Source organism: Phoenix dactylifera, chromosome 18, assembly GCF_051530095.1.
Source record: "Phoenix dactylifera cultivar Ajwa chromosome 18, Ajwa_hap1_PhDact_Kaust_v1.1, whole genome shotgun sequence".
NCBI classification, from domain to species: Eukaryota; Viridiplantae; Streptophyta; class Magnoliopsida; order Arecales; family Arecaceae; genus Phoenix; species Phoenix dactylifera.
This window is the reverse complement of record NC_143207.1, coordinates 20,214,983-20,238,888: the sequence shown is the minus strand read 5'-3', so window position 1 is coordinate 20,238,888 and position 23,906 is coordinate 20,214,983. Positions and strand designations below refer to the sequence as shown.

Here is a 23,906-nt window from a genome sequence, read left to right as displayed (position 1 = left end):
TATTGACGCTACCATGCATGCCTAGCTTGTGATCTTTACCGCTATGTAGGCACGTTCCGTGATCGGTGATCCGCTGCTGATCACTGGATCACTACCATAGATGATGTTCCGCACTTCGAACAGGATAATACATGCTGTGCTGTCGTGCTGATTGGATGGTCACATATACTCACACCGAGGTTACCTGTACGTACGACTCCGCTAAGAGACCACGAGCACATGCATGTTATTGTGTGTGCAGTAGTACTGGGACTGTGATGCGGCAAACTGTAATGGCATAAACCATCCCTAGCATATATACTTGATCATCTGGAACGAACTTAAGTATGTATGTATGTCGTCATATATTATTATTTGGTGTACATGCACACAACTCCTTTGATCATATCATATATGCAGGCTGGACAATTGGGCCTATGACTGGATCGAGGGAATACTGGGCCCAGCGCATCTACCGGTTTTAGAGTTGGCCCACCACCAAGTTGGATATCTATATATCTATATCTATATATATATATATATATATATATATATATATATATATATATATATATATATATATATATATATATATATATATATATATATAGGCTGGTCGCGACGTCGGGGCCGGTACGGCCGGTTGTCTTCCCTCCAACTCCAAGCGCATACCGTCATCTTGGATCCTCCACCATTCTCAATTTCTCCGCGTACGAAAGAAAACGACCGAGAAAGCAAGCGGGAGAGCAAAGATTTGGCAGCCGGAGGAATAGAAAATCACACGCATCACACTCAAGCAAAGGGAAAGGAAAGAAAAGGAGGGGAAAAAGAAAAGAAATGGGAGATTTTTTCAAGGCCGTCTTGGGACGGCCGAATTTCCATGCTATCGTCTACCCCGCCCCCATGATCATCAACTCCTTTCTTTGGCGTTTCCCCCACACTCCTCCTTCGACGGTCGAAGAAGCCATGGGCTGCGTCCAGGCCAAACCCTCCTCTCCCAGCTCTCCCTCCCACCTCGAGGCGAGGAAACACGTCTACGGGTACGACGCCGGCGGCGGGCCGGCGGCGAAGAGGCAGCAGCACAGGGCCGCCCCGCACCGCCCATACATCAGGGGAAGGGAGGAAAGGACCCTCACGAGGGAAGGGGAGAAGGAAAGCAAGAGCGAGGCAGTCCCGCCTCCGTCGAAGCCGGCCGGCAGGGGCGGTGGGCCGACGGACGAGCAGGTGGACGGCTGGCCTCGCTGGCTCACGGACAATATCCCCCGGGCGGTGCTGGCCGGGTTGGTGCCCAGGAGCGCCGACTCCTACGAGAAGCTCGATAAGGTTTTCCATTTCTTGATCGATTTCCTTTCTTTGTCCGCATCGTTTAACTCTAGTTTGGTAGAATGCTTCTTTTTAAGAATGCTATAATCCGAAAATGATAATTACTTTTGGAGCTACTGATCACGGAGTTTAATTATAGCGTTTCTTTTTTCAGCTATTCATTGATGAAAGAAAAAATTAATGGACTGCTTAAGGCGTTTGCTACTTCATGTTACCTCTCTTTTTGATTTATTGGTTTTTGGCGGACTAACTTCTTTTGATATGGAGCGATTCATATAATTTTCCTCAAAAATTTTGGCATAGTTCTCGTGACATTTCTTTTTTTAAAAGAAGAAGAAGAAGAAGAAGAAGAAGAAGAAGAAAAATAAACCTGCACAGGGAGGGGTATGTCCTGATGTCCGTACATCCTAGAGATCTTTGATTTTTGGGCCTTGTTCTTGTTGGGGCGTGGTCCAGCTCTTCATGAATCATTTTCTTGAAGGTTCTATTAATGATGAATCAAAGATTCTTTATTAAAGGGCGGCTGTTATTGCAGCTTCTGTCCAAGTTTTCAAATTTTCATGCATATCTGCCTCCTCTTTTCAGACACTCGCGCAAAACTGATTTGCTCTTCATACCATAGTGTTTTCCGTCCATACGCACGAAGTAGATGGTGTCAATTCACTTTTTATCTCTTGTTTGTTACTCCCAGATTTGGTAATCTTCAGCACTGCATCTTGGATCCATCCATCATATGCTTATTTATAAATTTTGTCACTTGTAATTGTACTAGCTTATGCTTTCTGCATCTAAGATGAGCAGTTCCTTATGCATGTCATCTTCTCATTTTATCCAGACTCTTTCAAAGCACGTTAGAATTTCAAAGGGTTGTTTCTTGGTTGCATGAACTTGTGTCCATGAAGATGGCCCTACCTGCTTGTGAGCTGGCCTTTGGTGTTTCATGGCAGGTCCCTCTCTTGCCCAATGTCGCGTTGTGTTCATCACCGATTTGTGAGGGTTGGCATCAATTGATTGCTAGTCCTAAAATTCTGCTCAATCATCCAATGTAGCCTTTCCATTTTAGAGCTAAGCTCCATTTATAACCCTGTTTTGATGGAAAAGAAGGCTTAGATGATGATGATGATGATGATGATGATGAGTTTTAGTAGACCGCTTCCTGAAGCTCTGTGAACAATTACGACCACCATCAGTTTGTAGGGTCTCATATTTGAGTTACAATTGGATATAGCTTTTATGATGAGCTTTTTGTATCTCTTTGTAAAACACCCTTACTTTATTAATATAGACCTTGGCTATATAAGAACAACAATTGTTGATATATGTATCATTTCATACCTTTTTTAAAATTTTTCAAAAACAAATACACATGCCATCTGTTACTGTTATTGTTTTTGAATGGACTTTATTGTGCATTTGCTTTTTTAGATGCTGCTTGTTTAAATTAGAACACTGCTCTTGCTGGTTTAGGTAGGCCAGGGGACCTATAGCAACGTGTATAAAGCTCGAGACCGTGATACTGGAAAAATTGTCGCTCTGAAAAAGGTTCGTTTTGATACATCAGAATCTGAGAGTGTGAAATTTATGGCAAGAGAAATTAGGATATTGCAAAAGCTGGATCATCCCAATGTCATTAAGCTTGAAGGGCTGGCTACTTCAAGAATGCAGTATAGCCTTTACTTGGTCTTTGACTTTATGCAATATGACTTGGCAAGGGTTATCTCTCGCACTGGTGGGAGGCTCACTGAACCACAGGTTCTTACATTATCCCAGTTAAAAGTAAATTTTTAATTTTCTTAATCTTACTAGGAGATTTGCTTTATTTTTTCTCAAAAACTTTAATGGAGTTTGCCCTTTTGTGTCCTTGATACACTGAACTCATTTTCACTCAATCTTGTCTCCTTGTCTTTTTTTCCCAATTTTTCTTGCAAAATTATTTCTGAACTTGTATCTTTGAGCTTCTTCTTCAGAAATTCAAGTGATTTTTTTGTTGGATTTTTCTCTATTAACTAGGAAGATGTTGCCTTTTTGAGTGTCTTTCTTATACTTTAAATTTTTTCCTTAAATCATTTTTTCTCTCATGTTTTTACTTTTATTTTTTTCTTGTGAAATTAATCCTGAACTTGCATTATAGGTATCTTTTCTGAAGATTAGTATGTCTTTACTGTTGGATTTTTTCTCAAAATTCTGGATTTTTTTTTTCGAATGCCATTATCTACTTCACCTTCCCAAGCCTTTTCTTCTTATCATTTTACATTTGCTTTTTAAAAAAAATTGTATCTTGCAAATTTTATCCTGGAATTGCACTTTATGACAATGCTTGCATTTATTGCCTGGTCACTTTCCCTTTAGCTGAATTAAAATTTTAAATCCAAGACAAGTGATAGGTTGCTCTTATATGCTTGATCATTTCTTTGCAGGTTAAGTGCTACATGCAGCAGTTGTTGTCGGGTCTACTGCACTGCCATGAGAGGGGAATTCTACACCGAGATATTAAGGGTTCCAACTTGTTAATAGACAAGCATGGAGTGCTGAAAATTGCTGACTTTGGCCTTGCAAACTATTTCAATCCAAACAACAAACAGCCACTTACAAGCAGAGTAGTGACACTCTGGTATAGGGCACCAGAACTGCTTCTGGGCACTACGGATTATGGCATTGGTATTGATCTCTGGAGTGCAGGTTGCCTTCTTGCTGAGATGTTTGCTGGGAGGCCAATTTTGCCTGGTAGGTCTGAGGTGAGATACCTATCTACTCTTATTAATTATTTGTGTTGATGAATCATTTTCTTTTAGTTATAGTACTTGACAACAAGGCACAAGCAACAAAAGCTTGTTTACACTGCATGTTTATAATTTTTGTTCATGTGGTTTTTGTTCTTAGCATTCGCCATTCCTCAAATTCTCATAACCACAACTAACATTGTCTAAAGTATTTGCATGGGGTTAAATTTATGAATGTTTCTCCACAATTTATGATCCAAACAATCACATGATTACCTTATTATCCATCATCGAAAGCCTTCGCAATTTTTGTGAGAAAAAACTTTTCCTTATTCAGGAGGGAGAGGTTTGAACCTCAGTAAATAGATTTATCATGTCAATGTTACATTGTTTGCTTGACCGAGGCACTAGGTGCTTTCACAATCAGTTTCTTGAAAGCCACGAATAGGGTTCTGTTCTGCTTTGTGAGATGAGAAGACTGATTGTGGAAGATGATAAGTAGGAGATTGGTAGAAGGTGTCTGGATTGAGTGATGAGTAGAATGTGATTGTGATTAGGAAAACTTTACCAATCTGGGAAGATGTTACCAATGTCTTTGATGGTTTTAAAATGCAAATGCTTCAACAAGTAAAGATGATAAAATTAGATTCATGCTCAATTATTGGTGGATACCACTCTCTTGTTCACTTGTCCTTTTTAATTTGTTTGTACCTATGGACTAAAGTTGCCTAGGTTTGGAATGAATGTATGGGGTAATTGAAAATAAGATTCAAGTTCTTGCATTCACCATCTTTGTCCTGATCTTCCCCCCAGTTTATGTTGATTAAGGGTTGGTTATTAGCTCATCACTTGTTATACATTCCATTTTTTGTGTGGGAAATGGTGATATATGGAGGAGTGGGCTTTGTCTTTTTATTTTGTTTCTTAATCGATATTCCTGTTGTTATTTTGATATGCTTTGGGATGTTGTAGAAAACAAGTCTTGGAAAAGCATATCAAAGCACCTCAGTGAGGGGATATTTTGATTAGTAAGTTATACTACATTCTTCTAAGCATTGAGAAAATGCCAGCATTCTTTGTCTTAACAACATTATATATTTTGGCTTTTTTTGTTGGTAGAATGTTATTTATCAGGGAAGTACTGCAAGATATTCATGATATATTTGTAGGTTGTAGTGACTTTTCAGCTTGCAATTTGCATTAGTTCCTTGTTCTTCTATATTCATGGAACTTATGATGTAATAATATGCATGAATAAATTAGGACTTCTGAATACCATGGCTGAGAAAATACCATCAAGTCTTTGTTATATACTATGAACTGGTTCATATGATGATCAAGTATTATAGAATTTCTCTTGATCAATATTTTACCACATTTAGGGTGAGCAACTCGATAGGATATTTAAGCTCTGTGGATCCCCACCAGAGGACTACTCGAGAAAGCTAAAGTTGTCTACTAGCTTCCGACCTGCACAAACTTACAAACCGACTGTCTTGGAAACTTTTAAAGATTTCCCTTCTTCTGCCTTGCGTTTGCTGACCATACTTCTTGCACTGGACCCCTCATGTCGTGGTACTGCAGCTTCTGCTTTGCAAAGTGAGGTAAATTAAAAAGTATAATTCTCAAACTCACTTTTCCTATATATTATACTGTAAAACTGCATTGATAAGTATGAATACATAAACTATTGGACTTTTATCGGGAATTATTTTGCAAGCTCGTCTTTTTTGATAGTGCCGTTGTTGCACATTTCTCATTGACTTGACTATTTGCTGAGCATTTTCTCAGCAATTAAATGCCATCTTCAATCATATCCCAGTTATCTAAGGATAATTGAGCCATATAAACAAATTGATTTCCAATATGTATTATGTTTTATTAGCATTTGGCTACTTGTGTTTCTCTGATTACTGTGCTTAGTGTTTCAAAGAAAGCATGATATTTTGTGTATTAGGCTGATTTTGGTCATACTCACCATGGCACAGCACAGTGTATCTTACTGCACATTGCGAGGTATGGGTGCATAGGATTATGTCACGTATGTTGATAATATAAGGCTTTGCCAATCATTAGATACATCTGAAAATTATTTTAGATTGATTTCTATGATAAATAGAAGTGTTAAAATTTAAAACATATAGACCATAAGTTTGACTCATCTGGTTGATTCAAACACTTATGCCTATGTTAGATTGCTTTACAGGCTGGTGCTCTATTTAGAGAAACATATTTCCATACATTTTTTACAATTTTTAGCAATGAATTCGTCTCTATGTCTCCCACGTGGTTTGCCGAACTGCCCGGTTCGGGCAGTGCCGAGCCGACCCAGTGCGCAACCGGGTTGATTCGCCTTCTATTTTCGATTCTGGCCCGTTGCCGAACTGCCCGGTTCGGACAGTGCAGAGCCGACCTAGTGCGAAACCGGGTCGATTCGCCTTTTATTTTCAGTTTTGGTCCCATATCGGTCAGAACCTGTCCCGAACCTCCCGGAACCCATCCCGAACTCTCCGGAATCCATCCCGAACCGGCCGAAACCTGTCTCGAACCAGTCCCGAACCGACCAAAACCAATTCTAAACCAACCGAAACAAGTCGGAACTGGCCAGTTCAGTCCAGACTTGGTGCAAACTAGCCGGTTCATGCCGAGTCAACTCGCTTTTGAGCCGAGTTATCACTGTGGACTAATCTGATGCTTTTAAAGCATCAAATTCGGGCCTTCCCAACAGCAAATGAAAGCGGTAGAGAGATTTTTGCCGCTTTCCCTTCCCAAACATCAAAAACTCGCCGATTCAGCAGCCTAAAAAAAAGATTCAAGCCTAAATCAGGTGCGCTTCCTCTTCTCTATGCCATTCCCTCAATTTTTTTGGGAGGGCTTGGAAAAATAATTCGAAATTTACAAAATAAAGAGAAATCATGCCAAAATTTTTGATTTGGGATTGATTTTATTATATGCTGTAGATCTATAGACGATTTACACGAAGACATAAAAATTTTTAATTTTCGGATTATATATCATTTTTAAAAATTAAAAATATATTTTTGGATTAAAAAAATAAAAAAATAAAATTAATAAAAATTAAAAAACTGTAAAATCAGAAATGTATTTAAGGGCATGCGACCTATTTTTCATAAAAATTTGGTGTCCATTCATTTAAATTTCTATGCGATTATGTGTACAGTGGCCTATGCCTAAATTTAGAAAAAATTGAAAAATAAAAGCCTTTGATGTATGCTCAAGGGCTTAGAAAAATATATGTATCATCCATTGTTGGGTTCTACATGGATCTTAGCTGAATCAATTTTTTAAAATATTAATATTTAAATATTATTTTTAAATTTAGAAAATAATTAAAAATATATAAACAATACGAAAATTATGAAAAATTAGTAGTATATATTACATAATTCAGAAGTAATTTCTGAGCTAAAAAATCTTATGTTTTTGAATTTATAATATTTAAACATATTTTTAATTTAAAAATTATTAAAAATATATAAATAAATAATATGAAAAATTAGTATTATGTATTAGATAAACCAGATATATTTTTTGAGGTAAAAAAAATATCTTCATCATAACAAAATTTTGTATTTTTTAAATAATTGATAAACTAACGTTCTTGATAAACTTACAAGAATTGAGTCATCAAGAAAAAAGAAGCCAAAGCATGACATTGGCTGGGATTATGGGCAAATACTCTCAGGTCGGCACCATTGGAAGTGCCACTAGTGCAACACAAAATTTAAGAAGGCGTAATTAGGTTGAAGCAGCACTTAGCCGGCAGTTACTCTGATGTATCTATGTGTCGAAATGCCGACAGGAGGTTCGATAGTTAATAAATAAGTATTTCGCTTATTTCAGAGTAGCGAAGAAGAGAATTGCCAAGAAGAAGGCGGAGGTAGACCGCTGAGCTGCAGAGCCACTTTTCTATCACTCTAGAAAGTCAGAGGAGGCATCCGCTCCAAATGATGATGAGGCATAGATCCAAGCAATGTAGGCAGACCTGGATGATCAGTGACAACAGGATGAGGTGGCAAGGCATAGGGCTCAATTTGGATCCTCGTACTACGAGTCGGACGTCGATTCTACGAGCATCAGGGTAGATTCAGAGTTTAGGAGGATCTCTTTAGTCAGGAAGGCCGTCAGTAGAGGCGCTGGCCGAATTGCATCTATATTGGAAGCTTTTGGTGGCAAAAAAATTCATCCAGAGAGATTCCATCAGGAGCAACAATCTATGATTTAGATCTACATGCCTTTGCCAACAGAGATTCGAAGCAGAAGAGGGTTGACTCAATGTTGAAGAAGGATATGTGGCGAGCTATTGGACCCTAGTTCTACTTCAGTCATATCTCAGTGAATGTGGCCGACAATACGTACTATAGGTCTGCCATTTTCACCATCCAGACTGCCAGTCTCAGTATTGATCCTCCAGGCCCGAAGGACATTTACGGTGAGCTTCTTGACAGTAATAAAAAGGAGCTAGAGAAATAAATTGCCTCCTACAAGAGCAAGTGGCCCATATATAGACTGACGGTGTTGTGTAATGGTTAGACTGGTCCTATCAGGTGGAGCATCATCGACTTTCTGATAAATTGTGATACAAAAACTTTCTTTCATAAGTTGATTGATGCTTCTGATCAAGTGCACGACGCCATGTACATCCTTAAACTGATGGAGGAGGTGATTGATCAGGTAGGAGAGGAGAATGTCGTGCAGGTCATTACTGATAATAGTCCACAATATAAGGCTGCCGGAAAGATCTTGATGGAACGGCGGCCACATTTTTTAAACTCCATAAGCTGCAAATTGTATCGACCTCATGTTGACGGACATTACGAAAATTCGTAGGGTGTAACAGACAGTGAAGACAACCCAAACCATCACCAAGTATATTTATAATCATATGTGGGTCCTTTCACTGATGAGGAGGTATGCAAAGAAAGAGAATCTTGAGACCAGGAGATATATAGTTTGCTACCAACTACGTTGTACTTGATAGCCTTCTTGAGAAGAAAGCAGCCCTACGTCAGATGTTTGTCAGTTCCGAGTGACAAAAAAGTAGATATACGAGGGCCGACACTGCTAAAGGGAGCAGTGTCGAGGACTTGGTGATAAGGTAAATATTCTGGTAGCGGGCCACTGCGATAGTGAAGGCTATTAGACACGATGCAGCTGCATATAATATCGCACGTGGAGTAGGATCCATAGTCGTATCAGATTTCGAGTCGTATACTGGATCCTATTATCCATAATCACAGATAGCCTATGACCCATACGGATACGGATATAGTGCGTATGAAACATCTTTCGATGGCTACTATCCTACTCAGCCCGAAGCATCTCACTTGTTGCATTTTGTTGTCAGCATATTCGGATGGGCTCCTCCACAGCCGTATTATCAGCCAAAGAATACCTCTCAAATCCAGAGCTTCAATGAGTGATCTGAAAGTGCTTATAAACTGGCGTGCATTCTTTATGAGATGAATATATAAGACTACAATGCCGCTCGGTTAGAGGAGTGGGTTGATGTACCTTCTAACTATGCTGATGATCTAGATATCTAGGAGAGTCATTGCCACTCGATCTGATTTTAGATATACTTTAAATGTATATAATTGATTGTATTATTTTATAATTTTTATGTCACTACTTGATTTGAGAATATTTTATGTTGTTCTTTGTTAGAATAAGTGACTCATATTAAGTGATATTCTTATTTGAGGGGTACACTGGTATTCTAACGGAGCGGAGCGAAGCGACGGGATATTTTATTTTACCAGAGATGTTGATAGGGATTGGGACTCTAGGGTTAGAGTTTAGCTATAAATATCTTGTAACCCTTGTTATTTGGTGAAAGTGAAAGTTACGGTCGTTTCGCTCCCGTGGACGTAGGCACATTGCCGAACCACGTAAATTCCTGTGTTCAATTTCTTCTTCCTCCCTCTCTTTCAATTCTGTGCATTGTTCTGTTCGCCATTTGGATCCTGTATTCTGCGCAACAATTGGTATCAGAGCTGCAAGGTGTTCACGTCGGTGCCGCGAAGAAAGGAAAAGAGATCTCCCATTGGTGCTGCGGGCGATTTCTGATCCACGTGAAGGAAGGGGGGATTTGTTTTCTCTCTGTTTCACGTGGGGGGCTGAGGGGTTTGTGTCCTCTCTCCCAAGGCTCTCTTCCCAAGCCGTGGGTGTTAATTCTTGTGGGATCTCAGGGTTGTTCCCAAGCCGAGAACAACACAGAACCAAAAAAAAAAAATGAGGAACTTCTTCTTCCCATCGCGTGGGTTCTTTTGGGCGTCTTCTTCCCAAGACAAAATCCCCACGGTGCTGTGGGTGATTTCTGCTTTACGTGAAGGGGGAAACTTTGCTTCACGTGGAAGGCTTATATTTTTTGGGTGTCTTCTCTTCCCAAAACGAGAAGAAGAATAGAGGAAGGAGCGTGAGAGAAGGAACGAAGGTCCAGTGGTTTCTTTTTTGGGCGTTCTGTTTCACAGGAGGGGTTGTTCCAAGCCATGGGAGGTTTGCTTCCCGTGGTGGGTTGTCTCTCCCAAGGCGTCTTCTTCCCAAAATTGAAACCCAAGTTTCTTCTCCCTGTGGTTCTTCCTTGTTTGCGGCGGCTTCCGCGTGGAAGGAAGGAAAAACTCCCTGTTGCAGTCCACGAGCAAGGAAGAAGAAGCCCCTATGCGCCTATGTCTGCCCGCGTCCTTCGGTTGCTGCGCCGTCGTGCACCCACGCCCGTGACCGCGCCGCCTCTGCCGCGTCTCCAACGCCGCGCGTGACAGATCCGGAAGAGGAGTCTCTCCCGTGCGCGCGTTCTGACCTAAGAAGAGGGGCATTTCTGGTATTTTTTATTTTTCATCAGATCCTATTTTTTTCTCTATTTTATTTTGCAAAAAGATAAGGTTGTAGGGATGTCTTCTGCGAAGTTCGATGTGATAAATTTCGATAGAACTGGGAATTTCGGGCTATGACAAAGGAGGGTGAAGGATCTGTTAGTATCGCAGGGTATGGTAAAGGCCCTGTACGGAAAGAAACCAGATGACATGGGTAATGCAGAGTGGAAGGAATTGGAGGCTAAGGCTGTTTCAAATATACGACTTTGTCTGATTGATGACGTGATGTATCATGTCATGAACGAGGAATCGCCGGCAGTAATTTGATCAAAATTGGAGAGTCGGTACATGTCCAAGTTGTTGACGAACAAGCTCTATCTTAAGCAGAAACTGTACGGTCTTAAGATGACAAAGGGTGCTGATTTAAGCCAACATATCAACGTGTTCAATCAGATTATCAGTGATCTGCAGCGAGTTGATGTGAAGTTCGAAGACGAAGACAAAGCGTTGATGTTATTGCATTCTTTACCCGCTTCTCCTACGTACGAAAATTTGGTTACAACTCTGACATGGGAAAAGGAGACCCTAGAGTTAGAGGACGTCATTGGAGCCCTGTTAGGTTTTCATCAGAGGAAGAAAGCCAATGCTGAGAGTTCTCAGGGAGAAGGCTTAGTGGTGAAGGGTAACCAGGAGCGTGGAAGAAGCAACACAAGGAATGGATCAAATCGCAGTAAATCTCGGTCTAAATCCAGAAAAAAGAAGAGCATAACGTGCTACAAGTGTGGAAAACAGGGTCACATAAAACGGAATTGTCCTGAGAAAAAGAAGGGTAAAGATGATGACAGATCTGAAGGGTCCAAGTCTGCAAATATAGTAAAAGAAGACACAGAGAGCAGTGACGATGACATACTTTCAGTTTCGTCCAGTTCAGATCATCCGCTGATTCTTGGATTCTGGATTCAGCATGTTCCTATCACATGATGCCCAATAAAAATTGGTTTGACACCTATAGGTTAGTTAATTCTGGTTCTGTTTTGATGGGTAATGATGCATCTTGCAAAGTCATTAAAATAGGGAATATCAGAATTACTATGTTTGATGGTGTGGTTAGAACGTTGTGTGATGTTAGACATGTTCCAGATTTGAGAAAGAATCTAATTTGATTGGGTACCTTAGACTCTAACAGGTGTTGTTACAAGTCTCAAGGTGGAGTAATGAAGGTTAGTAGAGGTGCTATGACAGTGATGAAGGGGCAGAAAGTAGCAGAGAACATCTACAGGTTGATAGGGACTACTGTTGTAGGTGGAGTTGCTGCTGCAGAGTCTGAGTCTGATAATACAGTCTTGTGGTATATGCGTTTGGGTCATATGAGTGAACGTGGTATGCTGGAATTGCATAAAAGAAATTTTCTGAAGGGTGTTAAAATTTGCAAACTGGATTTCTGCAAGTATTGTGTTCTTGGAAAACAGAACAAGGTTCAATTCAAAACTGCCACGCACAAGACAGAGGGTATTCTTGACTATGTTCATACAGATGTTTGGGGACCAGTCAGAGTAGCATCACGAGGCGGACATACATATTTCGTAACTTTCATTAATGATTTTTTGAGAAAGGTCTAGTTGTACTTCATGCAGCACAAGTCAGAAACGTTTGCCAAGTTTAAGCTGTGGAAAGCTGAAGTAGAGAATCAGACAGGGACAAAGGTCAAATGTCTTATATCAGACAATGGGACTGAGTACACAGACTCAAAGTTCATAGAGTTTTGTGAGCAACATGGGATTAAGAAACACTTCACAGTACGCAAGACACCTCAGCAGAACGGTGTGGCGGAAAGGACAAACAGGACTATAGCTGAAAGAGCACGGTGTCTCAGGTTAAATGCATGGCTTGCAAAGAACTTCTGGGCAGAGGCAGTGAATATGGCATGCTTCTTGATTAACAAGTCACCGAGGGCAGCAGTAGATGGTAAGGTTGCAGAGAAGGTATGGACAGGTAATGAGGTAGACTACTCAGGTTTGAGAGTATTTGGATGTCCTGCCTATGTGCATATTCCCAGTGAGGAGAGGTCAAAGCTAGACCCGAAGTCTAGACAGTGTATCTTTCTGGGATATCAGAAAGGGGTGAAAGGGTACAAACTTTGGGATCCGAAGGCAAACAAGGTGGTGATCAGTAGAGATGTGGTTTTTGATGAGAAAGCCATATTGAAGAGTACTCAGGAAGAAGAGAAGCAGGTGCCAGAAAGTTGCAGCAGCAATAAGCAGGTGATGCAGGTGGAGTTAGAGAGTTCTGTCAAGGAAAGTAAAGTTCAGGATACAGAGACTTCTACCTCAGTAGATCAAGAGCATCACAATATATCCACAGACAGACCCAAGCGCACTATCAAGCCACCAACCAGGTATGGTTTTGAAGATTTGGTTTCCTATGCATTAATCACTAGCAGTGGAGATCCTACTACTTTTTAGGAGGCAGTACACAGCCAGGAGAAGAGTAGATGGATGGGTGCTATGACGGAGGAGATGACATCTTTAAATAAAAATCAGACATGGGAGTTGGTGGAGCTTCCGGAGGGGAAGAGAGCGATAGGATGCAAGTGGGTGTTCAAGAAAAAGAAAGCAGTATTAGAAAAAGAAGGAAAAAAGTTCAAAGTACGTCTGGTAGCAAAGGGATACTCACAGAGAGCTGGGATTGACTATGATGAGATTTTCTCCCCAGTGGTCAGACACACTTCCATCAGGGTAGTGTTGGCATTGGTAACACATTACGATATGGAGTTAGAACAGATGGATGTAAAGACAGCTTTTCTTCATGGTGAGTTGGAGGAGCAGATTTACATGCAGCAGCCAAAAGGGTTTTCAGAACCTGGACAAGAGCACTTAGTCTGTAAATTGAGGAAGTCACTCTATGGGCTAAAGCAGTCTCCGAGGCAGTGGTACAAGCTTTTTGATTCTTACATGATTCGGATTGGCTACAGGAGATGTGAGTGTGACTGTTGTGTTTATGTGAGGAGCCTTGATGATGGTTTTTTTATTTTTCTGTTACTGTATGTGGATGATATGCTGATTGCTGCAAAGAGTATAAATGAAGTTAACAAGTTGAAGACTTTGTTAAGTAGAGAGTTTGACATGAAGGATTTGGGCGCGGCCAAGAAGATTCTTGGGACAGAGATTCCAGAAAATTGTGGTTATCTCAGGGTAGTTATATACAAAAGGTGTTGGAGAGGTTCAGCATGGGTAATGCGAAGCCAGGAAGCACACCTTTAGTGAATCATTTCAGATTGTCTACCTCACAGTGCCCAAAGACAGAAAAAGAAATTGAAGACATGTCAAAGGTTCCATATGCTAGTGCAGTGGGGTGTCTGATGTATGCTATGGTTTGTATTAGGCCAGATTTGGCGCATGCAGTTAGCGCAGTAAGCAAGTTTATGACGAATCCAGGGAGACAGCATTGGGATGCAGTCAAGTGGATTTTCAGATACTTGAGGAGTACTACAGACCATGGTATCATGTTTGTCAGACAGCAAGATGATCCTTCAGTCGTGGGATATGTTGATGCAGATTATGCAGGGGACTTGGATGACAGGAGGTCGACTACAGGCTATGTATTCACTCTTGCAGGAGGGCCTATCAGTTGGAGGTTTATGGTTCAGTCTCTAGTTACACTATCTACGACTGAGTCCGAGTATATGGTAGTGGCTGAGGCTGCCAAGGAAGCATTGTGGTTGACGGGATTAGTCAAAGAGCTGGGTGTTCCGCAAGGTGGAGTTCAGTTGCATTGTGACAGTCAGAGTGCGATGTATTTGGCAAAGAACCAGGTGTATCATGCAAGAACCAAGCACATAGATGTGAGGTATCACAAGATCAGGGAGTTGGTTTCTTCCGGTGACATATTGCTTGAGAAAGTTCATACTTCTGAAAATGCAGCAGACATGTTGACAAAATCCGTTACTGCAGACAAGTTCAAGCATTGCTTGGACTTGGTTAACATCTCTAGGTGCTAGAGAGGATGTGTTCCAACCTATCAGCGTCAGGTGGTGTCCCAGGTTATTTTTTCTCCTAAGGGATGAATATTGGCCAAGGTGGAGATTGTTAGAATAAGTGGCTCATATTAAGTGGTATTCTTATTTGAGTGGTACACTGGTATTCTAACGGAGTGGAGCGAAGCGACGAGATATATTTTTCTTTGGGATAATTATGTAATATTTTATTTTACCAGGGATGCTGATAGGGATTGAGACTCTAGGGTTAGGTTTTAGCTATAAATATCCTGTAACCCTTGTTATTTGGTGAAAGTTACGGTCGTTTCGCTCCCGTGGACGTAGGCACATTGCCGAACCACGTAAATTCCTGTGTTCAATTTCTTCTTCCTCTCTCTCTTTCAATTCTGTGCATTATTCTGTTCGCCGTTTGGATCCTGTATTCTGCGCAACATTCTTTATAGCATGCAACATCTCATTAATTATTTTATAATTTATATTATTTTAAAACAGTAAGATACAACATTTAGGCTAAACCGGGATCATAGAAACATCATAAAAAAAAGTCAAGAAAACATTAAAAAAATCAAATTAGATTTAAAATTAATGAAAAATTTCAAAAAGAGTGATTACCAATTAAATATTACAGAAAACTCTAAAAAAAAATTGGATGTGCCGATACGGAACTAGCATGCCCTACCTGTACCGGGCATGGTATGGTACTAAACTGATACTGAACCATACTGTCCGCCGACCGGTACGGGCCAGTATCAATTCAGCGAAACTTAGTCTCACATGTATTTAGGTTCGAGCATTCATAACTAACTCATGTATAAATATGCACATCTAATTGTTGTTTGATAATCTTGATTTTTTTCCATGTGGTATGATGTTTTTTTTTTTAATTGCAGTTCTTTACCTCAAGCCCGTTGGCTTGTGACATTTCAGGCCTCCCTGTAATTTATAATGAAGAAAATGATGAACCAGCTCAACCACGTGAAAGGCAAAAGTAAGTTACATATTTACTCTTTGATGGTTAAATCAATATTCCTTAATAAGGTAATATTATAATTATATTTTAAAGTCAACATTCTACTTGTGGTAATTATCTAGAAGTTATCATAATATTAAGGTGTGTTAGGTCTGAACAGAGCATTTGTATATCCTATCTTGGTTGTGAAGGAAATTATTGCTATGGTGACACATAAAGAGGAAGCTCCACCTTAGCACAAAAAACAAAAGGTTATCCACTTGATATATATGCGTTTGTATCTAAGATGGAATATGCTCCTTTGAAAGAAGAGAGATAGTGCAAAAGTCCCTTATACTTTTCATTCATATCAAATTTTTTTGTAATTTTTATTTTTATAATGCTCATTCTTTAATATTATAAAAAGAACTCTATCATCTATCTAGCATCCTGATCAAAGTTGTGCTCATCATATGCTGTTGCTACTTGTTAGTGCTTGACATTCCGATCCATTCAATAAGCAGATGCTTGTCTAGATTTCAGATTTTCTTAGTTTCAATTGCATCCATTGATTCAACAACACTGAGAAGTACTGTCTCCTACTTTATCAACTTTTCTATCAAGTGATCCTTTGGACCTCCCGGGACACCCCCCACCCACCCCCAACAAACCAATCAGAAAAAAAAAATTCTCACACTTTGCCCTCAGATTTCATTCTCATCTGTAGAATCTTCATCATAGGATTACAGTTCCCTACTCCCAACATTCCAAAAGGTGCAAGATTGCTGTTCATTTTAAACAACAGAGTTAATAGCCAATTTCATAACATAGAAATTTTAGGTATGAAAAAGTATTTTTTCAACATAAAAATTTTGCAGACAATGGTATCGGCTGCATTAACTTGTCACTTGGCAAGGCCCATGTTAGTTGTGCATATGATTAGTTGCTTACAGTCTGTCTTGTAAAAATTTTAGACTATCATTGCTGCTTCAATTTTGAGTATTTACTTCTATATGTGACAAATACCTTAATTTTGTTATTTGACCAAGTGTGTCCATGTGTTTGATAAATCTAGTTATCCTTCTTATAGGCGCAAAGGTTCCAAACTGAACCATCGGTCTCGCACACAAAAAGACAACCAAAAAAATATGGAACAAACTATTGTCAAAACAAAAGCGGATTCTGGATCTTCCAAAGAGGTATAAGTCTTGTCCAAGATCAATTTGGTGCTTGTTGGTAAGTTAATTTAGTTTAGCATTTTCATTTTGCTTTTTAGCCAGTAGTTTTATTTTTGATTCGATAGCCAGTGAACACTCTACAACTTCTAGCTCAAAATCTTGAGCTTATGGCTCAAACGGAGGCCCTTATATTCTGTACTGTATTAAAAATTTAACCATATTATCACTCATTTTCACTTATAGAACATGCATTTGAATCTTTTTTGGTACAAACTTATGGTCAATGAGTTATAGTTTGTAAAAAGGATATAAGAGGTCTCAAAGGTCTAAACCTACCACTCCAATGTGCCAGAAGTCCAGCAGAAATCAGCAAGATTTCCCATTGTAGCAATTAAAAAAACAATATAAAAGAACCTTGTTAAGGAAATAAATATTGGAAAGAAATAAAACAAAAAGGAATGCACTGATTGAAAATTCTGACCATGCTTTTATTTATTTATTTATTTTCTCTGTCCATGGCTGATTTCTTATTTATTTGGTTAGGGCATTCCTTATTTTAATAATCAGCAGTCCAGGATTGGGATCAGAGTGGGACTGGGAACGAAATCTAATTGAGGGACCATTGAATTTTATATTTTTTAAAGCTCAAAATGGTATAGTGAACAGAAGCAATGGAGCAGGGTTTCCAAAATTAGGTTTGCATTAGTTTTGGCTGCGCTTGTTTTGGTATGCCTCCAGAAGTTTTTGCCAGAAAAAATTTAAATATAAAATAAAAATCCAATATATAGAATAATTCCACAAACGAGTTAATCGAATGTACTCCAAATTGTATGTCAATTCGATAGTATATAATGGATGAGTCAGCATGTAACTGTGATTGATCAATAAAAATAAAATAATTTTTACATTGTTTTATAGTGGATATGTTCTTGAGTTGCATGATTACAATCTAAAACAGGACCATATAGAAAAAGGAAATCCATACTTTTCATAAACACTGCAATTCTTTGAGGTACCTTTTCTACTCTTATTAGAATAGTTGGAACTCTCTGATCCATGAGAAGGTGATATTTTTCAATATCTTCTTATATGTATAAGCACAGAATTCTTACTGCTGCGAATTTAAAGAAAAGAAACTGAGTAGAAGCAGATAATTGTGCTCTTTATGAACAGGAAGAAGAAAGTATAGATCACCCATTTTTATCCTCTTCTTCAGAAAACTGATTTGGTTGCACTTCCTCCAGGTTGTTAATATCTATTCTCTACCAGCTGAGATGAATGAACTTTGATTAACTTGGATGGACACCAATATTAGAAGAAAATATCATTTTGGTTAGATAACTTTTATGTCCTCATTTTATTGGTTAATTTGGCTCCAGAGAAATGGGAGACTTCAACAGTATTTTATTTCCTCATAAGCGAGTGGGTCTCTCATTTATTAGACTTTAAGAAACTTGCAACCTCTCTTTGTTTTGTTAAAACTTTTTTAGATCTTTTGGTCTTGTCTGCTGATTATTCTATGTTCTTTTTCCTTTTTTCTTCTTATTAATCCTCTTTGGATCTTTTGTATGTTTCTCTCTTCCATTTGCTGAATGAAAGTGATTAGACTCTTAGGAAGCGTTTGATGTGGGGTGATCATTCCAAGATCAAGGATGATGTAGGTGGAGGCAACAAGATCACTGCATTTAGTTGCACCATAGTGATTCTACATGGCAGTGATCACAAATCACCCCCACTCCTCAAATCACCGCCCAACCTAGTGATGGAATATCTGTCCTTGAGGTCAAGTATCCAAGATCACCCCATAGCAGTGATCTTGGACTAAAAATTTGAGACAAAAACGCCCCTTAGTCTAGCAAAAATTATATTAATATTATATATATTATATTATATTCATATATTGTATTTATGCTATGTATTATATTATAATATATTATTAATCATATTATTGTCGTATTATTACTCTATGATAATTTAAAATTCTAATAGAAATATATTATTGTATTTTATTCATATAATAAATTTTTTTAATATATCACTTCTATTTGCCTTATTTTTCTAATCAAAATAAGTATTAATAATAAAATAATATATTATAAGTATAAATAAAAATATTAGTTCTATAATAACAATTAATGTATCTTTATAGGATTGATAAATATATATTTTTATGGAATATATTAATAATTAATATATTAACAAATATGTTAATATTTATTATAATATATTTTTATATGTTAATAAATATTTTTTTATGAAATATATTAGGGGTAGTTTTGGTATTACATGGTTAGTGTTAATGGATTCTTATGGAATACCAAATAGGTTACTCGTGGATATCTAAAAATTCTTAATCCTTAGAATATAGAATAGCAAATGCAATGATCTTAGATCACCAGAGGTCAGATTACTTTGAGATAAGAATTACCAGTGATTTAAGATTATTTTGGTGATCCCATTTGAGTCACCAAATGCCAGCTAATCTTTTCTTAAAAAGAAAATAAAAAAAAAGCTGCAAGATTTTCTCTAAAAAAATGAATTTTGCATGTATATTCTTGAAAAATTGCCTTTTTGCATTTTGTTCTTTAGCAAATTAATATTTGCATGAACACCCCTAGACCTTTTTCTTGAGAAAATTGAGGATGTTTCTTCATTTAACTTAGATGGTTGCTATTTAACTGACTTACAGTTTCGTTACCAAGGCAAGATGGACCATGACAATAAGTATAATGTTGCCAAATAACCCAAAAGTCAAGGGTTTGAAAAACCCATTTGAAACTTTTCATTGTAGATCCAAAAAATTTGTAGAAAAATATTATTGATATACAAATTTTATGGAAAGAAACTAAGAAATAAATATAACTTATAAAATTTTCAAGCATGACTTGTTACAAAAGAGACTTGAGCTCAAATGTCACAAATCCAAGTTTAGATCTTGCAAAACAACTGTTTAGGAGCTCTGATCTGTTTTCTTAACCTCAATTTTCTTTCCCTCTGAAGAACTATCATAAAACATAAAAAAATCTCTTGAAACTTGAAAAGAAAATATATTCTCCTAAATTTCTTACCACCAAACATTAACGTTCTTCAAGTTTTTCTGGAAACTTGCAAAACCCAAGTCTACTGTTAATAGAATACCGTAAATAAATTAATGACTCAAACAAAAATTGCCATATATTCATTGCATGTGGCCTTAGGTCAGTTTTGATAGAAACTTCGAAATTGATGTCATTTTTGAATAGGTTGCCAGCAAAATTAAAAAGTTCTGGTTTTGGTTCGAGGGTTTCAGCTGAAACTTAAGATCATGAGACAGAGGCAGAGTTCAATTATGGGTTCCATATCATAATTTTGTAGTTCCTGCTTTTAAGATTCTGTTTCATTCTTTCCATGATGTGCATGCGTTTGCATGTTTGTGCATATGTTGATGAATTATGTTGTATGTTTTGGCTTCTGAATAAACTATCATTTCAGTGTGTGATTCAAGATGAGTTGTGTTTTAGGAGAAAGAGAACTAGGGTGCTTCATGTTCTGAACCCCATGCACGATCTTTAAACGCCACAGATGCTCCAAGTATGCTGTGTCTTTTTGTTCGTAAATAAAGATGGGCATTGTTGGCACCCATCTCTCTAAGTGAGAGGTCTCACATTCAAACCTAAGGCGGCGAAAAACCACCATATTTTTTTAAGAAAGAAGTATATGATATGTTTTTGAGGATACCATATTATCATATCCACCTCAAAGTCTGCTGAAAGTGAATGAATTAGAATAACGATAAACTGAAAGCTTGGCATGTTGAGCACATGTGCTACATTTTGAATGACCATTTGTTTACTTTTTGTTTATAGAGATGGAATGGGCATCTCCCTCCTACAGTACTTAAGGATTTGTTTTGCAGTGTCTATGAAATCTGTAGAAAGGCCATCTAAAAAAGAAGTGATCTTTGTGACTGTACTTAAGCATTCCATAAAGCTTAGTCTAATATTACTTTCCACAAAAGGATGATGAGAATTCCCTCAATATTCAATCCTCCACACTGTTACAATTTGGCTATGGGTTCACAAAGATAATGATTGTCAAAAAATAATTATAATCTTTGAATATAGGAGGAGAAGGCTGCAGATCGGACAACACGTAGCCAAGAATTGGATTACAGTACAGGAAGCACTTCCTCTGGTGTAAAGCCCAGAGTCTCTGTGGCTCCACCTGCATCCCTATCACCAGTGACATCGTCAGTCCAAGGACAATCATGCAGAACAGAGGGCCATCCTTCAGCCTCTGGGATTACCAGGAACTTGCCTCCACCACCATCCATGAAGGCAAATGCTGGAGGCGAGAAAGAATGCATTGATGGCATGCACCCATATGGTTCAGAAAAGAGGTCTGCCTCCACTTCAGAATTCCGCAGGTTGGATGGACAAGATACAGCTAAACATTATGTTCTTGTTGATTAGAATGGTGCTACAAAATTTTTCTTGTTTTGCTGCTTCTATGTCATTTCCCTGAGGCAATCTCCCTTATGTGTCATTGCTCAATTGTAGAGACTGGGTTAATAGCAATTAATATGATGTCCAATTAGCATAATTCATTTCCCTAGTAGTTTAGAGGTTGTCCTTAAACTGGAAACGCAAGCAGAATCAGATAAATGATGTATTTAGCAGGATGTTTGCATATCCTCTGATAGGGGTATTCCAGGGAAAAGAAAACGCGCAAACGCAGGGATAAAAATTGGGCAATTTGGAGTTACTAATCAAAGAGCTAATTACTTTGAACTGTTTTGAAAAGATGACCATGGTATGCATGCATCTGCCATGACAATATTTAACACCCCAAGTCATTCATTAGTATAAAAAAATTCTTATGTCAAATTCAGAGCAATCTATAATTATTATTTTCTTTGAACATGCTCACTCTTATAGATTCATTATGCGCTGCATATACTTTTATAAAAATTGATGTTCGCATGAGTGGGTTTAACATCACACGGATGCGGCAGAAAGATGATGGTTCTTTTCCGTGTGAGTATGTCAAATACCTCTCTGGGCTTCGGCACAAACCCTCCGTGTGAGTATGTCAAACCTAGCACCACCGAGGCTACCAGCGGACCAGTAGCCCTTCCAAATTCCGTGTCCGAGTAAGGAGCATCCGGTCTTCACAATTTAATCGACGCCCGCGCGTTTCGAACTCGGAATCATTTGAATGGAAGTAAGGCTCTGTTCCACTGAGCTACCATCTCAATGGCAAGATGATGATAATGATGGTTCTTTTCGGCTGAGTATAGAACACTAGAAAACAAAACAGTTTTTATTATTGGTTACAGAGGGGAAAAAAGGGATACAAAATTATTTGAAAATAAATGGTAGGAATCTACCAAAAAAAATTGAAGAAAAACAATCCTTGAAAAGAAGATGGACCACGATCAAAGGGATTGGCACATATCATGATCTAAGAGTTCTGCGGCAAACCAATTAGATCGTCCATGTTACTTTTACACAGTTTTTGTTTTAAATCATTTTGTGCCATTAAGTCCTTAATACTTTCTACCTTCCAGAGCCCGTGGTATCTTATACTCTTAATTTTGGCATGGATCCTTTTCCGCAGCTGGAGAAGGCTTGCATAAAAAAGGTGCTAGCAGCACTTCCAGTTTTTAATTCAATCCAAAAACCTTTATCAGGGCCGCGAGGAATTTGTGAATTTTGGAGGAAGGCTAAGATATCGGGCAGTCCATATTTTATTTGCTTAGATGTTCTAGTTCATGAAGCTTCAACAGGAAAAAGAAAAAAAGAAGAGAAAAAAAAGAGCCAAAACCTTTGATCCAAAGATATAATCTCACATATGGCATATGCATGCATGATCCTCCAATATTGCAAATTACCGAAACAGATCATTTGATTCACACACACACACACAATTCTATCATCACCATGTCCTGCCGCCACCGTCATCTGAGATCAAGCAAGCACGACTTTAATTAATAAGACCGAGACGGCTGGCTAGCTGGCCTTTGCACCTTCTAAGCATTATTACGGGACAAAGAGCAGCGGCACACGTCACCTCGATATTATGTGAATCCAATTATTTAATTCAAGCCATGTCCGACGAGCACCTGATTCCCTTCAATCAGGAGCCAGCCTCACGACCCCAAAACCATGCACGGACCCCTTCGACAAGAGACAAACACCATATATAGCTAGATTTTAAGACACAAGAGAGAGAGAGAGGCGTAGCTCAGAGGCCGGAGCCGATGTTGGTGAACTTGCTTTTGATCCACTTGAAGCTGTTCCTGACGGAGGACTTGAGCTTAGCCTCCGTGGTGAAGACGTTGTAGGCCGCCACCCGGCGTTTGCGTTTGAGCTCGGGATCGCTGGAGCCGGCGAAGCAGTCGCTCTTCCCGCTCGGCCCGTTGAAGCTGTAGGAGTTGCAGCGGCCCTCGTAGCCGAACCCACCGGAATTCGAGGACGAGTACGAATACTCGGGGATGGACCTGCTCTTCTCCATACGTTTGAGAGAGAGAGAGAGTGTGTGTGTGTGTGTGTGTGTGTGTGTTGAGATCGAGCAAGAGATGGCTTAATTTGAGGTTGCAAGGAAGAATGATGGATGGCTCAATGTGGAGCCTGGACATCGATCGTTAGTGGGGTCGTCCCACGCGCAATGCTGGAAGGGGCTCGCTCTCTTTATATTTCTACTTTCCCCTCGCTGGACCTAGGGTTTTCTTTTCTTTCTTTTTGTTTCCCAGACCACATGCCACCCCTTGATATTTATGTCCGCAGACGTGGGTTCTAACTCAGCATTTAATCTTCAATATTTTTTTTTTCATAAAAAAATATCGACGTCGAGCTTGTAAATCCGGGGTCCCCTTTCATTACCTCAGTAAATTTTGGTGGGGTCCCCTTGCATTACACCTTGAAGATTTTCCAGGTAGAAGCTAGCATT

At 38.8% G+C, this 23,906-nt stretch overlaps 2 protein-coding genes across 3 annotated transcripts; one reads left to right on the top strand and one right to left on the bottom strand.

Moving 5' to 3' along the window:
- Positions 1 to 620: 620 nt before the first annotated feature.
- Positions 621 to 21,557, top strand: LOC103713800 (putative serine/threonine-protein kinase At1g54610). 2 transcript variants are annotated; one of them, XM_008800826.6, is made up of 7 exons: positions 621 to 1,302; positions 2,770 to 3,054; positions 3,720 to 4,037; positions 5,405 to 5,626; positions 15,740 to 15,837; positions 16,889 to 16,997; positions 21,080 to 21,557. In XM_008800826.6, exons 1-7 carry the CDS (start codon positions 817 to 819, stop codon positions 21,425 to 21,427), a joined length of 1,866 nt encoding a protein of 621 aa, XP_008799048.4. In that variant the 5' UTR covers positions 621 to 816; the 3' UTR covers positions 21,428 to 21,557. The 2 variants fall into 2 exon arrangements, with proteins under 2 accessions (XP_008799048.4, XP_026663006.1); XM_026807205.4 differs by having other exon boundaries at positions 16,889 to 17,034; positions 21,080 to 21,215.
- Positions 21,558 to 22,659: 1,102 nt separating this feature from the next.
- LOC108511535 (uncharacterized) lies at positions 22,660 to 23,471 on the bottom strand. Its single transcript, XM_017844428.5, has one exon. It carries the CDS (start codon positions 23,469 to 23,471, stop codon positions 23,202 to 23,204), a length of 270 nt encoding a protein of 89 aa, XP_017699917.1. The 3' UTR covers positions 22,660 to 23,201.
- Positions 23,472 to 23,906: the final 435 nt, after the last annotated feature.